This window comes from Falco cherrug, chromosome 5, assembly GCF_023634085.1.
Source record: "Falco cherrug isolate bFalChe1 chromosome 5, bFalChe1.pri, whole genome shotgun sequence".
NCBI lineage: Eukaryota > Metazoa > Chordata > Aves > Falconiformes > Falconidae > Falco > Falco cherrug.
The window spans coordinates 47,689,866-47,705,547 of NC_073701.1; the positions used below are offsets into that span (position 1 = coordinate 47,689,866).

Genomic DNA, 15,682 nt, shown 5'->3' on the forward strand with positions numbered 1-15,682 from the left:
TAGAGTATGTCTCTGTCGTGACCACTGATGACTTTGTCTTGGGAGGTGGGAAGTCAGTTTTACAATATATCGTTTCATTCATGTTTTTCAGTGCCCTGTTTCTTTCTGTTTCATGAAAAGAACATGGGCAGGTTCAGCACAGAATCTGTGACTGAGATTCTGATACTGAAAGTTGTAAGAGAGCATTTTTTGATACAGACACACTGAAAAGTTCCAGCTCAGCTGTCCTTTTTGCCTCTTCCACAGACTCGCTGCTTTTCCTTTGCTAAAGTATCCAGTATCTTTTTTAAGACGTAATTTGTAGGTGTGAAGAACTTTGTATACAAACTTCTGTAAAAAATGGTATTGGATCAGTAGTTCAAGAGCAGACTAACAGGAGACTTGGACAAGCATCTATGTAGAAATTAGGTTTAGATGATGCTGTCTTGAAGCAAGGAAAGGAACTCTGTGACCTCTCAACTGCCATTCATTGTTTTTCATGACGCTGTCGTTCTGTGATTTGCTGTGCTTTTTCCTTGTTTGAAGTAGAAAACAATCGTTTTATGTGACTTTTTGCAGAAAGGAATTATAAAGTTCTGAATATACAATTTTCAGCCAGCTGTTTCTATAATCTTCCAGGTACTTCCCCTTGCTGGCCAAGCAGCAGCCAGATCACCCAGAGTGCGATATACTGTCAAATGTGTTTGCTGTGCTGTCAGCCAAGAATCTGTCTGAGGCCACATCCAGTCTTGTGATGGACGTAGCTGATAGCCTTCTCAACAGCCCAGATTTTGAACCCACGGAGCAGGTTTCCAGTTTGAGTGTGACTGACTGTGTTGTCATGGTCACTAGAGATGTGACAGAAGGTATGCCTGCATAAGGGTCATGAGAGACCTGCTGGGTGCTTTGGAAGGAGGTGTTAGATTACTGTGATGAGGTTGTCTTTGTGCTGGCTGAAAATATGGGGGAAGGAGACCTCCCAGTGGAGTTGGAAACATCAGTGTACAAATTTGTCTTGACATGCTCAAGAACTGTAAGGACGTGCTTTTCTAATGACAGGTGAGAGCCACATTTAAGTGTCAGGGTCTTGAGTATGGAGAAATTCCATATGAAGAAGGAAAATGGTTGTGTTGTCGATCTGCTTTGTCTGTGAAGCTTTGACTGATATAACCTCAAGAACTGCATTGCTAACTTCACTTTGAGCCTGACATCAAGTTTTATATAAAGACCCACTCCCCATATGCATGTGGTTGTGTATCACTTTGATGTTTAGAGTGTGGTCCCTGACAAGAAAGACCTTCCATCGATTCCTTTTACCTTTGAGTGGTAGTAGACAGGAAGCACCCTGTGTTTGATGCTGTGAAGCCATCTTTCACCTGTAACACTCAAAGGTAGTAGAAGGGAGAGCACTTATCGCTGTGCCTTTGTTATGGCAGCTTGGATTTGGACAAGAGGTCAGTGGTAGAATAGAGAAAACTACATCTATAAATGCTCCAGCCACTGTGCTACCTTGGAGGAACACCATTGGTACCTTTTGATAAGCCCATACTTACCAGGGCTGTTACTGAAATTTGTGAGGATTTTATTCTCCGTGTGTGCTTTCTTTGGTCCCAGCTCAGATGTGTTTGACTTGGTCTCAGCAAGTGCTGGGCTGCCTTTCATATTCATAGCTCCTGTTACTTTTTTTTCCTCTGATGAAACCTTTGTCTGTATTTTCCCATTGGATCTCCCTTCTGTTGCTTGTAGCACAGACTTTGGTGTTGCTAACTGTTGTATCCCTTACAGAGACCCTCAGCCTGGGTTGCCGCTTGGTTCTGCCTCATGTTCCTGCCATACTTCAGTACTTCAGCAAAACAATGTTGAATGTGGAGAAGGTGAAAAAGAAGAAGTACAGAGCTCAAGTCAGCAAAGAGCTGAGTATACTTTCCAAGTAAGTGGTTCTTAGGAGCTCAAAACAGTTAAATATTGGAAGGAGGAAGGAAAAAAGAGGCTTTTTGTAATAGGTTCCAAATTAAAAAACATTGTCTCAAAGAGTTTAAATTTAGAACAGTTGAAAACACCTGGGTCTGTCATTGACCTTGCAGGTTGCTGGTGACTGAAGTGAACAGTTTTCAGAAATTGATTCTGGTTGTTTCTGTTGCTGGTAATCAAACCAGTGCCTCTTGGGGGTACGAAAAGGTACAGAAATGCCTGCAGTCATGTGGAACTGAATACTTGAGCTGATACCATGATTTTAGTTGGTACACTCCATTAGTCTGGATGGGCTGACAAAGCACTAGTGCTGAGTCATTCTTTGCTCTATACTTTTGACTGGATTGATATAAAGTAGTAAATTATCTTGTCTCATTGTGCAGGATCAGCAAATTTATACAAGAAAAGAGTCAGAATTCAGTGCTTGTGAGCCTTCTCCTCCCCTTCCTTTATCAGAGTAACATGGAGCAGGTAGGTAGAAATTACTTACCCCTGCTATTAAACGTATGTTTTTCTTTTAATAAAGTATATTTGTTTATGTTAAAAGTCCTATTGATTACATGCCATTTCTTATGACTAGCCTAAAATCAAGACTTCATGTGTTTGTAGTCTGCTCAGAACTCTGTGCCATTATGTGTTAATGCATATGAATCACTGGATACCATGAAGGGATGCCAGTGTCCAGGCTGACTCTGTTCCCCGTTTTCTTGGGGAAGGTCTGCAGAAGTTTTTATTTAGTATTTACCTCCTTTGCCACTGTAGACAATCCACCAAATTCCTTGCGGTGTTTGAAATAAGTGCTTTTCTTCACTGTGAATTTTATGCATGCCAAATCCAAAGGCACAGCATCTGGACAGCGATATAAATACATATGGTTGAGTATGTAGTATATGCTGTGCAGTGGGCAGTGCCACATAGGTCTATTGCAGGATGAAAGGCAAATGTTACACAGTACTGTCAACATGCTCCCATATCTCCCGCTTCCACCTGTTCTTCTTTGACTCTTAAGGAATCCACCTGTGGGTACAGAAATGTATCTCAGAACTGAAACATCCCTAAAATCCTAAATTCCTTAGGCATGCAAAGCATATGGGCTGCAGTTGAAGCAGAGGTCTCCATGGCTTAGGTTTTTGTAAACTGTTAAATATATCAAGCGCTGAAGATATCAGTAGACTATTTTGTCTGAGTCTCCCTTGCTGCCATACCTTGTTTTCAGAAATATAGTCCTCGTTGTCCCCAACTATTGATTATTGAGCTTGATTGCCTGAATCCTTGGGTCAAGGCTTGGGTCATCTTTTTCTTAAAAGACACAGTGTTGCTCAATGAGAGATTTTAGGTTTGTAGAAAGAACTGCTAGGCAGCAACCTGTAGCTTCTGCTTTGGAAGTGGTCATTTAATTGTTCACAGAGGATTCTTGGTTTATAAATATGTGAATCATTTCTGTTCAGAGAGGTCATGCAAGCATATGGTGCTGTTAATGTTCATTTCACAGCTTAAAGAAAGTTTACTTTTTAAAGCTCTTAGTTCTCTTGACCTTTGAGTCATTTGAGGAAAGACACAAAAAAGAGGTCTTTATCATGGTGGCACTCTAACACAATGCTTGTGTCTAATTGAAAGGTTGCAACTGCTTCTGAGAGATTTGGTGTTGCATTGAGTGTGTCCTCCTAATTCTTTGTTCTCATTCAGTATCTGTGATCTGAATAAAATATAGCAAAGTGGCTAAGTTCACTCTGTGTCTTGAAATATTTGCCAAGGAAATGAAATAATCTTGTGATGTTTCAGTGTTTATTGACAGTTAGTTATCTGTCTCTTTCAGGGTACAGAGATTGATATTCTGGAGACAGTGCAGAACTTGCTGAAGCATTGTGCAAACCCTACAAGCTTTCTCAAACCACTGGCAAAGCTTTTTTCTGTCATTCAGAACAAACTGTCTCGACATAAGTTGTGCTTGGTATTTCAGGTATTGCGTTTTTATGTGTCATTCTTGTACTGTTCTTGATCAAAATAAATAGCAATATTTGTCTTTGTTGTACATAAGCTTAAAAACCTTTCCAATCTACATAATCCATTAAGTGAAAGTAACAAAATTGTATATGATAGAAATTAATGAGCTGCACAAAGATTTGTAAAAATTCTGGCTTACAGCCTGGTTGATGGGAGCATCACCAGGATTCTTTTGTGTTGGAAAAGCCAAATAAAGCACACTTCATCCGTAATGAACCCTGTATCTTTATGAAGTAAGAATGATTTTCAGTGTCCTGAAGATTATTTTTATTTGTATTCTTCCCTCACAGATTTACAGTAGTCAGGCCGTTTGTTACTTCCTTGAAGTGACTTACATAATTTTTTCAGCAGGAAAACCCAGGGAACACTTAATGTAGGTATTTAGAAACTAAGGAACTTCCAGCTTACAGAAGAATGGCTCTTATTCAGCTTCTAACATAGAAAAATCGATGCTGCTGTTTTCTTTATTTTTTGTCTCAAGTGGTAAAGTCATGAGTTGTCCAAATTTTTAGCAACTGTAACAGGTAAACTATTTTCTTTTACGTTTCTTTTTAGACTTTATCTGATTTGGACAGTGAATTGAAGTATATTACCGACGTTGTTAAGGTATGTGCAGTTTCTTTGCTCAGTTTTCCCCCTAACATTGTATTGTCAAGTTTGTGACCTTTTTCATGAAGAACTTGTTGCTCTCTCTTAGCTGAATGCCTTTGATCAACGACATCTTGATGATATCGACTTTGATGTACGTCTGTCAGCATTTCAGTCAATCACAGCCCGCATCAAGGAAATGAAAGCCGTGGATATTGACTTCCTCATCCCTGTTATGCACAACTGCTTTTATACCATCCAGGTTGGCTGAATGTTCCTTCTTTTGCTTTGTGTACCATGCGTCCATGATGAATCTGTCAAATTGTTTCCATTGGCTATTCTTTGACACTGTGAAATGTTCAAAGAGCATATTTGAGTCTTCCTACAAACACCTGTTTTTAAGTTTTGTCTGCTTACCTTTTCATCTGTGTACCCAGAAGGGTAAATACAGTGCAGCAAGAAGGCTCACCCAAGTGCAGTGCACCTTTCTGTCAGTGAGCCCTGGAACTGGTCAGTGAATTTGTACTGTATGAAAGGTATTTTATAGTCCTGAAAGTCTGTTTTTCTTTTTGTTGCAGTGTGTTCTGGTTGTTTGGGCCTTCCGGTAAATCGAGACAGATTTTTCCTAATTGGAAGGGTGGGCATTAATTCAGGACTGGAACTTCTGCAGGAATGATCTCAAGAATTAGTGGGGTTTGTTATGATAGAGTCATCTAGGTTGAAAAAGACCTTTCAGATGAGTTCCAGCCATTAACCTAACGCTGCCAAGTCCACCCCTAAACTGCGTCCCTAAGTGCCATGTCTGCACAAATCTTCCAAATATCCCCAGGGATGCTGACTCAACCACTTCCCTGGGCAGCCTGTTCCAGTGCTTAATAACCCTTTCAGTGAAGAAATTTTTCCTAATATGCGCTCTAAACCTCCCCTGATGCAACTTCAGGCCATTTTCTTTTATCCTATCACTTGTTACTTGGGAAAAGAGACCAACACCCAACTCACAACCTCCTTTCAGGTAGTTCTAGAGAGCGATAAGGTCTCCCCTGAGCTGCCTTTTCTCCAGGCTAAACAGCCCCAGTTCCTTCACCTGCTCCTGATAGGACTGGTTCTCTAGTCCCTTCACCAGCTTTCTCTTCTTTCAGTGTGCTCTAGCACCTCAGTGTCTGTCTTGTAGTTAGGTGGTACTGTTCAGTCTGGTCTTTTGGGGTGAAAAAGGTGTCATATCCAGACTCATGTACATCTCCAGACTCATGTGGTACTGTTTTTTCATCCATTTAGCTAGGGGATATGGCTCTCAGTGACAACGCGAGCCTTTGTTTGACCAGCTTTATCCAACGACTGGCAGAAATCGACCACACAGAAAATGAGTACAAAGAGCTAATCCAGCACACTCTCCTGGAGTCTGTGAGAAGGGGGCTGAAGAGTAAGACTGAGGTAAGACGGTGCTATCTGATTACACATCTCCAGCTGTCTCCAGGACACCAGAGTATATAAGACATTTTATGGATGAGTTCTTGAAGTCCCTTGCTCAGATAAGAAGTGCAGGTACCCTCTGTGAGCTCACCCTTCATTTGAAATCTTAAAAAATCTAAAAAGTTATAGAACTCAGCTGTCTTGTGTTTCTTTGCCATTGTTCAGCTTTTCTTAGTTGTAGCTCATTCTTTGGAGGGGAGACTTTAATTTATATACAGTCCAAAATATAGGTGTATTTGCTGTTACCAAAGTATAGGACTCGTTGGCCTGAAACACTTGTACATGACAGCAGTGCTGTTCTGAGGAGTGTGTAGCAACCTTTCCAAATGTTCACTGCTTGCTGTTTGCAGAGCATCCAGCAGGACTACACATCATTGCTTTCCTGCCTCATTCAAACGTTCCCAGCAAATCCTGAGTTCCGGGATTTGGTCCAGTTGACCAACCGCCATGATCCTGACATGGACTTCTTTGAGAATATGAAACACATGCAGGTAAAAGGCAATAGGCATTCCCTAGTGCCTCTCTCCCCCTGCCAGAGCAAAAGTATTTTACTGTGGGGTAATGTCTTCTGAAGCATCTATGCGACATCTTTACAGAGAAATTGAACCTGTGTCGTGAGATGCTGTTAAATAAAAGGGATGTGGGCATCATCACATGGGTGATTGTGAATCAAAGTCATATTTCTCTAGAAATTTCTTGGGTTTATGATTTCGCAGTACTGCTTTTTACCTTTTCTTTATTTAGCTAAAAGAATTACTTTCATTTTAAGTGGTTGTTCATGGTCTTGAGCAGGCAACTCCACATTAAAACCTGTCTGACCCAGCCCATAGTCAGCAACAATGACATAGCAGCAGGGAACAGGCTAGAAAAAAACCAAAAAGACCTGTTCCCTGCCTTTCCATTTGGAAGCTCTGCAGCCCCTTTTCGTTCACAGACCTTTGTAATAGAAATGTTGCATAAAGCTTGGTGTCTGGTTTTCTCTTGTGGTATGACAATAAAACGTTTCTCCTACTTCCAGAGGTGCAATCAGAGAATGCCTTTGCTAAATATGTAGTTATATAGAGAGTGTAAATTTTTTCTTTGTCATTTTATCAGGCCTTCTCATCTGGTATCAGTTGCCTCCCTTGTCTTATACCTGAAGATGGCATAGTCATATGATTGTGAATTCTCAGTGAAATATGCCATTGAGTTGGAATATTTATTGAGGCAAAAGGCTAGTGAAAGCCCAGAGACTGAAGGAAAAGGACATGGCCTGTCCTTGGAAGTGACCATAATATGTTTATGTCATTACTTAAAACAGAGGCATTTTCAGAACTGCTGAATGTATGTGCTCCCTCTTGTTAGCTGTGACTCAAGCACCACCTCATTCACTGTCTCTCATGTTTGGCTCAGATCCACAGGAGGGCACGAGCTCTGAGGAAACTAGCTAAGCAGCTCACTGAAAAAAAGCTTGAGCTGTCTTCTAAATCCCTGCAGAACTACGTCATGCCTTTTGCTACTACTGCCATTTTTAATGAAAAAATGCTTAAGGTAGGCTTTTAAATTGAATGCATTCATTTGACCCTTTCTCATATACCATTCTCCTTAAGACTAACCACCTCAAAGGCTGATAGGTTTGTGGACGAGAGTGCTGTGCTGCTTTTGGTGGCAGAAGGAGTGTTTGGAAGGTGCGGATGCAGTCTGGGATCAATCATATCTGCTAAACCTGTCCTATTTCTTGGAGGTGGAACTTTTAACCAAACAACTGTTTGGTGGTTGGGATTTTTCTGTTTGTTTTTTTTACTTGGGGTTATGTTTGTTTGCATTTTTTGTAATCAGTTGATTATTCTTTTCCCCTTCTGCCTCCAAACTGCCCTATTCCTGTTCAGTTGTGAGATGAGTTACTGTCCATCAGCAGAATGTGTGTGGTGGGGAACATAGGTTGTGCCTGGTAATTGAGGTGGGAATAAATACTGTTTTCTTTGGAGTTATAGGGGAACTGCAGGAAACAGCTGAAAACCTCTGACATCATTAGCAGCTTTGTAATTTAAGTTTGAAGGGTGACATTTTATTAGTCACTTTCCATACATTTTATTGAAAACATATGCAGTGAAATTACTTGCTATGTTGTGGTTTAACCCTGGCTGGCAACCAAACCCCATGCAGCCACTTGCTCGCTCCCCCTCACCCAGAGGGATGGGGAGGAGAATTGGAAAAGAATGTAAAACTTGGGAGCTGAGATAAGAACAATTTAATAAGTAAAGCAAAAGCTGCACATGCAAGCAAAGCAAAACAAGGAATTCATTCAGCACTTCCCATGGGCAGGCAGGTGTTCGGCCATCCCCAGGGAAGCAGGGCTCCAGCACACACAGTGGTTACTCGGGAAGACAAACGCCATAATGCTGGACGTGGCCCCCTTCCTCCTTCTTCCCCCAGTTTATGTACTCAGCCTGACATCATATGGTGTGGAATACCTCTTTGGCTAGTTCAGGTCGTCTGTCCTGGCTGTGTCCCCTCCCAGTTTCCCTGTGCCTCTCCAGCCCTCTCACTGGCAGGGCCCAAGAAACCGAAAAGTCCTTGACTTAGTATGAACATCACCCAGCAACAACCAAAAAGATCAGTGTACTATCGGCGCTGTTCTCACCCCAAATCCAAAACATGGCACTGCACCAGCTGCTAAGAGGAAATCTAACTCTATTCCAGCTGAAACCAGGACATATGTCAGTGTGGATAGACTTTCTACTTGTGACATGGAAAAGCAAGGTTCCACAGTTCTGTAGTTCCCTGCGCCCTATCAGGAGAACAGCAGAGATGCTTATGTCAGACCAAGCAAACTTCTAATTTGCTTACTGTCAGAAATAATTCTTCTGAGGCTGAAACAGTTAGACCTTAAGCACAGGACCCAGCACCTGCAGCCATACAGACTGTGCCCATCAGTAGAGTGACTGCAGTCGCTCTTTGACCCATGAGGTAAAATGCATGGATTGAAACCTGGGTGAAGAAACAAACACATCTTATTTCACATCAGAAATGGGTTAACAACGTGTATATCTAGTTGATCAGCATAGCCCAGCAATGTGCCGTGTGTCTGTGGTTAGATACCTTGACTGGTTTTTAGTTCTTAACGCAAATGAACCCATAGATTTAGTTACATGAGAAAAATAAAGTATGTGCAGAAATATTTGGAGGAAGTGGGTCTGGACATCTGCTTGTTGAGCTGTGATTTTTTTTATTTTTATGTTTTACCTGGTGACTGGGAGGAGATCTAAGCTGAATACAAAGGATTCCCACTAGACAGACATTACTTCTGGCTTTTGTTGTTTTGAGTAAAGTATGGTGTAGACACATGTTCATAATGAATGCTCACAGCAACTGAATTTCTGTCTTTTGAGCAGCATGAAAATATGGTAACGGCCTCAGTTGAAATTATTGGAGCTGTCTGCCGACATCTCTCATGGTCAGCATACTTGTACTACTTAAAGCATTTCATCCATGTCCTGCAAACAGGACAGATCAGTCCGAAGCTTGGAGTCAGGTAGGTACTGTGAGTGATGGTGCTTTATATCTCTGCAAAGACTGCTGAGGCAAAATTCAGTGTCTTGAGTGTCACGTGGATTTTAGCCTCTTCCTTGGGATGAGGGATTGCCGACTTTGAGGTGGGCTTACAAGTTAAAGTGAGCATGGCATTGCAGCCTGCAACTAGGAGGATTAACAAGTCATTACATTCTCACACTGTGTCTCACTGAGTGCGTGCCAGCATTAGCAGCTTCTGCTTCTTTCAAACTGTCCCTGCTCCTGGGACACTTCTATTGCTCCAGTACCACTGGAGGTTTCATAGTGAGCTAGGTCACAGAATGAAAAGCAACCAGTTGTTATTTCAGGATAAACCTTATGCTGAGGTGTTACTGAGTCTGAAGTTTTCCAAAAAGTGCTTTTAAGATATTCTGTTGTGTTGGTCTATGCAGCCTCCCCTTTTTGTGCAAAGGGCTGATCTTCATGCTTTCTTCCCACAGCTTGTTAGAGACAGTGCTGGAAGCCTTTCATTTTGACCATGAAACGCTTGAAAAGCAGCTTCTGACCATTGACAGCCAAGGTGAGCTTTGTGCTCCTGATTGTAGAAACACTACCTCTGACTGCTCAGAGTGCAGCTAATCAAAATTTTGTGGTTTACTCTCGAGCTCAGCTACTCCCAGCTTTTTAAAACATGCACACTGGAAGCTAGTTTTCATTTGTCTCCCCAGGAGCAATGCAGACTGTCCTCCTTTGTGTTGACAAAGTGAGGAGAGGTGGAGGGAACCATCTCTACATTACCTCTCCATCCCAGGCCTCCATAAGCCAAAACAGACAGGGATGGGTTTATGCAAATCTGGGAGGTTCTCCAAGGTCTGCATCCACCCATGTGGCTGCTGAGACATCTGAGTGGTTTGTCCTTTGATGTTGGCGGCTCTCATGGTTGTCTGCAGCCTGAAAAGGGTGCTGTATGTCTTCACCTTGGTTCCTTGGCATCTCATGGGAAGAAGTGATATCTTTGGCTTTTTCACCATTGTGGTTACCTATGTTGTGGCTTTTGGGATATTCTGAGGAAGGAGGAGGGTATCTCAGAACTGTGCTTGTCAGTACCTCTTGCCTTGTGAAATTTTCAAATGTTGGCAAATGTCAGTTCTCTAAGGTTCAAGCACATTGACCTTTGCTAAGCCGTCTATGGAGTTTAGCCAAAGAATAACCCAGTCTTTGCTTTAAGCTTAGCCCTGAGGGGTGATTATCAGAAACCAGCATGCCAGAGCTTCTCTACCCAGTAAAACAACTCCGATGCTTACTGATTTTTGCTGTTGCTGATGATAGGTAGGAGCTTTGTCCAGAACAAAGCAATCACAAGAGTCTATTTTAAGGGCACAGGTTTTGTGGCCTTCTATATTTACCTGTGCTTTTGGCAATTACCTGACAGAAGCTGCTGCCATGGAACTTGAGCCAGTGGTGGAGAATGAAGAAGGCATGGAGCTGGAGCAGAGTGAAGGAGAAGAGGAGGTGACTGAGGAAAGGAAAGAGAAGAATCTCCCTGAGGAGCTGGCAGAACCTGAGCAAGCAGCTGAGACACCTGAAGATGCTGAGCAAGTGACCAAACCTGTGTCTTTTTTACCCCAAAATAAAGAGGAGCTGGAGTGTCTGATCAAGCACATTCAAGATACAGTTACAGTCAACATCTTGCCTAAATTGCACAGGTGTATTGTTGCAAAGGTGAGGAGTTGGCATTGGAAGGGTTTTATACAGGCCTGTGCTGCCACTATAAAAGTTGAGGTGCTACTTCAGAGCCAGTGTAAATGCAGCACATTAAAAAAAAAAATAGACACAACTGGAGAAAGATTACCTGAAAGCACAAAAGAGGCTTCATCCCCTTTGTTGTGTCATGGGGATTACTGACAGACCCTCTGGTCAGTCTGGGTGTGGTGTCTTTCCTTCCCTGCAGAGAACTGGCTGGAATCACACAAGTGAAACAATTCACTTTGTGCAGCCTGTTGAAAAGTTCTCGGCCACTTGCTAGCACCCAACTTAGCTTCTGTATTGAAAACGCAGGGTTTCATCTCACCTGTCCTTTAGCTTTCTGGGTTTTTCCTGTAGTCAGCAGAGGATAGCAGCTTGCCTTGTTGGCCTCTTCTAAGGTTCATTGAGAAAAAGCAGGATTTGTTTATGTATATTAAATGTGCGTTGTGTCTTGCTCTCTTAAAAAGGTTAAGAGGGATGAGGAACACAAGCTCGTGAAGTCCAATGTTGTGAATGATGATGAGGTAGTGCGTGTTCCATTAGCTTTTGCCATGGTCAGGATGATGCAGTGTCTTCCCCAAGAAGTGATGGAAGCCAACCTGCCAAGGTAAATACTGTCGGAGCTCCTTAAATGCTGTTCATTGTGCTGAAAATGAGTGCAAGCACCTTTCTCAAGATGTGGTTAATGTACCAGGCTAAATCCAAGAAGGGCATCCCTAAATATTTCTTTTGGAAGCTGATTTTCCTAGCGATATTCCCCTCTGTCAGCATTTGACTTCTGTAAAGCTAAGTTTGAAAGGAACTTCGTAAATCCTTAGATAAGAGCAGAGCTGTGAAACAAGGTGCAGAGGTAGGGGTGGCAGAGTGGGGAAAGAATAATGTACAGGAATAAAGGACAATCAGTAAAATGTCTTGAAGGACAGTAGGTATATGTATGACTTTAAAGCCTTTCTGTGAGGCTGGTTTTGAGTATAGCTCTGGTTGTGAAACAGCCTTGAAAAGCAGCCTCCTTAGCTAGCAGTAATTGGTTCTGCTCTGTTTGGGGGTGAACTAAGCTGTCTTATCTCTGTTTCTAGTATCCTGCTGAAAGTCTGCACATTTCTGAGGAACAGATTTCAGGAAATCCGGGACATTGCCCGTAACACCCTTACTAAAATCATGGAAGTGTTGGGAGTACAGTACTTTCTATACATCTTAAAAGAGCTGCGGTCCACTCTTGTCCACGGGTACCAGGTAATGATGAAATTCTTCCTCTTCTGCTCTCTGTAGGTTTTGGTTTTTTTGTGTTAGGAGGAGAATTCAAAGGGAAGGTGTTGCTGAAATTGTTTTACACTGATAGAATAGCTTGATACAACTAAATACTGTTGCTACTGCCTGCATCAGTCTTTGTTATGCCAAGTGTCAAATGAGAGTCTGTACCCAAAGAAGGTGGAGTCGAAGCAGGGAAGAAGAGAGGATCTCCATTTTCCCAGTGAAGAGTTGAGGTGTGGAGGTCAAGGATGCATTTCTGGTTCCAGTGAGATTAATGGAAATCTTTCCAGTAAGGTCATTAGGGCCAAGCATCATCTGAGGTGAGTTGCCACAGAGACTTGCACAGACCACAGATGTGGTGATGCTAATTGAAGTCTTACTTCCTAGATCCACAGCCAAGGCTCTGACTATTAACTCACCTTGCGGAGATAAGAATAATTTTCTATGTGAATTACCACAGTGGCATAGTGTGAGCTTCTGGCTGCTGTAACAGTGAAAGCACCAATTAACGCTGCCTAAAAATATCAGTAAGAGCACTAGGGGAAAGAGGAGATGCCAGTTCTCTTGCCAGTATGTGGAGGGACAGGAGGTCTTCTTCCTGCTGCCAGTACATGGATTGTCATCCTTCCAGTGATTGGTTTTTTTTCTTTTTTTTTTTCTTTCCTCCCCTATAATGAGAGATCAAGTGCAGTGTGTGTTGTGATGTCTCTGCAATGGGAGTCTCCCCATCCAGTATTATCAAAGAGGTCTATGCAGGGGTTTGGAAACATGATCTGTTCTCTTTTTCTCTAGCTCCATGTGCTGACTTTCACTGTGAACCTGTTACTGAAGGGCCTTAGTACCAGGCTCAGAGCTGGTGATTTGGACCCCTGCTTAGATATCCTGATTGAGGTAAAAGCTATTTGAGATTGAAGGAAAGAGCATTGTGAAGCATCTGGGGAAGGTGCTGGGAGGAGAAGGCTTTCTGTAGATTTGTGTTGGACTTGGTGGCAAACAGGGCTGATTGTGTGTACTGCAAAGGAAGGAGACCATTTTCTACTGAGGCATCAGCAGACCCCTTGTAGAGTAGCCAAGTGTCTCTGGGGCTGTATTCTGAGCCCTGCATCCTGACAGGGAATGGGTTCAAGTTTAAAATACCTAACTGTGTTTCCCTGTACTCTAAAAAATGGCTGAGCAAGTCGACAGACATCTAGTCAATGTGGTCCATGGAGCCCGGGAGCTCAGCTAGCCACCCCAGATGGGGTATATTTGTTTGGATGTCTTGGTCAGACTGCAGTGACTACTCCTTGTATCACAACACCACAGAGGGGTGTAAAAACAGCATTCTCACCTGGTATGCTCAAACTGGAGTGTTTTATGCTGGCAAAGGAAAGGGAGACGTGATTTGTGGGAAACTGGAGAACTGGTTTTTTCTCTGTGTGTGGAAAAATAATGTTGTTTTGCTACTACTGGACGAACCTGGCTTTGCTTTTCTGCTCCTCTCATTCATTTCTCTTGCCTGATTTCCTAAGATTTTCAATCAAGAGTTGTTTGGGAATATAGCTGAAGAGAAGGAGGTAAAGGGAATAGTCTCCAAGGTCATGGAAGCACGCAAGAACAAGAGTTACGATTCCTATGAAATTCTTGGAAAGTTCATAGGGAAGAGCCAGGTGACAAAACTTATTCTGCCACTGAAAGAGGTAAGAAAAGTCAGCCAGAGTCTGTCTTAACTCTGAGCACTCTCAGTTCTGTATGGTCTAAAAGAAACTAGAGCCTTCAGGTAGCTACTGTGAAATTATCTATATAATCCTGCTTTGGCTTCCCATTTTCCTTTCGGAAAGCAGCATGCATCTGGCTCGTAAAATAATACTTTACTATTGGTATCCAGGGCAGGGAGGGGCATTCTGGGAAGCTTTCAACCCCTGCTAGAAAAATCCCCCTATGAGTTCTTTATGCCATCTCTCTCTGCCAACTCTTGTTTTCTTTGGAGCTCCAAAGTCCTGCAAGGCTGCTCTGTGTGGTTTGGTGTCTTCTGCATGAAAGAGATGTCACCAAAATGTATTCAGGGTCCATCCATGTGCAATAATTGCCTTTTCAGAGATGCAGGTTTTGGACTAGAGTTAAAGCTCACACAGAAGTGGAGCCCTGGTTTACTCATGAGCTCTGGAGTGTCCTGGTGTGGTGATAGGGGAAGAGACTGGAGAGAAAGGGAGGGATGTTGGGGCAGAGCTGAGGCGATGGGACACTGTTCATGGAGAGAGCTGGGAACCTGCAGCAGTATGTGACAAGTGAGGAATTGCTCTGGCTTTTCCCATGATTTCTGAATGCAAATAGCGGATCATTGCCCTCATGTTGCCCTGCTGACTGTCCTGATTGCCTTTGCAGATTCTGGAGAGCACCATGAGCTTGAAGATAGTCCGGAAAGCGCATGAGGCACTGCGTCACATCATGGCGGGACTGATCTTCAATTCCGACATGAACGCAGAATCCCTCCTCCTCCTCAGTCATGGTCTCATCTGTGAAAATTTGCCTCTGCTCACTGAGAAGGCCAAGTGAGTTCCAGGATGTTACCCAGACAGTCTGTTAGTGGTTGGGAGGTTTGCTTGCAGAAATGGCAGCTCTCAAAGCCAACCAATCAAATGTATGAGAGTTTCCTTGCTTTCATTTGCCTTTTGTTTTCAATGTAACTGAATTTTATGGGCAGTCAGAACACTTGCTGAACTCGGAGAGTCTGCTTTTGCAAGTGCTTAGGGCCTTCGGCCAGGCTTTTTCCCCGTTTGGTAAGCTGGTATATGCATTTGAGTGTTTGGATGAAGGGACAAGGGGCAGTGTTTAGAAGTGAGCTGCAAACTACTAAGCAGAGGTGTTTGGGGTCCTGGGCATTTTCATGAGGTCAGGAATAAGAGAAACTGGGCAGTCACTTTATGGCTTTGGTGCTCTTGCAGAAGCCAGGGAGAGCCATCAGATTTCCTCTCTATCTGGTGGTGTCGCTGCTCAGAGCTTGGTCTGGGTGTCTTGCATTTCCTGTTACGCGGCTCTAGGATCTGACAGCTGTTTGCAGACTTCTTGGAGCAGTTTTTATAAGCAAGTATCAATAAATGGATTGCAGTGGGCAGTGACGGGACATAGATTTGCTTGAAGGAACTCGAAAGGTTGGTCTGTCCACTGAGAAGAAAAAAGTGGGGATGTTATGCAAATCAGT

General features: G+C 42.9%; 1 protein-coding gene across 1 annotated transcript in view; it reads left to right on the plus strand.

The window, feature by feature from the left end:
- Nucleotides 1-15,682, plus strand: part of UTP20 (UTP20 small subunit processome component) — a 65,033-nt gene that overhangs the window by 34,346 nt on the left and 15,005 nt on the right. The window contains exons 30-46 of the mRNA XM_055710974.1: nt 619-845; nt 1,765-1,909; nt 2,334-2,421; nt 3,767-3,910; nt 4,510-4,560; nt 4,652-4,804; nt 5,818-5,973; nt 6,363-6,503; nt 7,405-7,542; nt 9,387-9,526; nt 10,005-10,084; nt 10,937-11,226; nt 11,718-11,857; nt 12,327-12,483; nt 13,294-13,392; nt 14,013-14,180; nt 14,866-15,032. Of these exons, the coding sequence (XP_055566949.1) occupies nt 619-845; nt 1,765-1,909; nt 2,334-2,421; nt 3,767-3,910; nt 4,510-4,560; nt 4,652-4,804; nt 5,818-5,973; nt 6,363-6,503; nt 7,405-7,542; nt 9,387-9,526; nt 10,005-10,084; nt 10,937-11,226; nt 11,718-11,857; nt 12,327-12,483; nt 13,294-13,392; nt 14,013-14,180; nt 14,866-15,032 (2,484 nt within the window). The remainder of the gene's footprint in view (nt 1-618; nt 846-1,764; nt 1,910-2,333; nt 2,422-3,766; nt 3,911-4,509; nt 4,561-4,651; nt 4,805-5,817; nt 5,974-6,362; nt 6,504-7,404; nt 7,543-9,386; nt 9,527-10,004; nt 10,085-10,936; nt 11,227-11,717; nt 11,858-12,326; nt 12,484-13,293; nt 13,393-14,012; nt 14,181-14,865; nt 15,033-15,682) is intronic.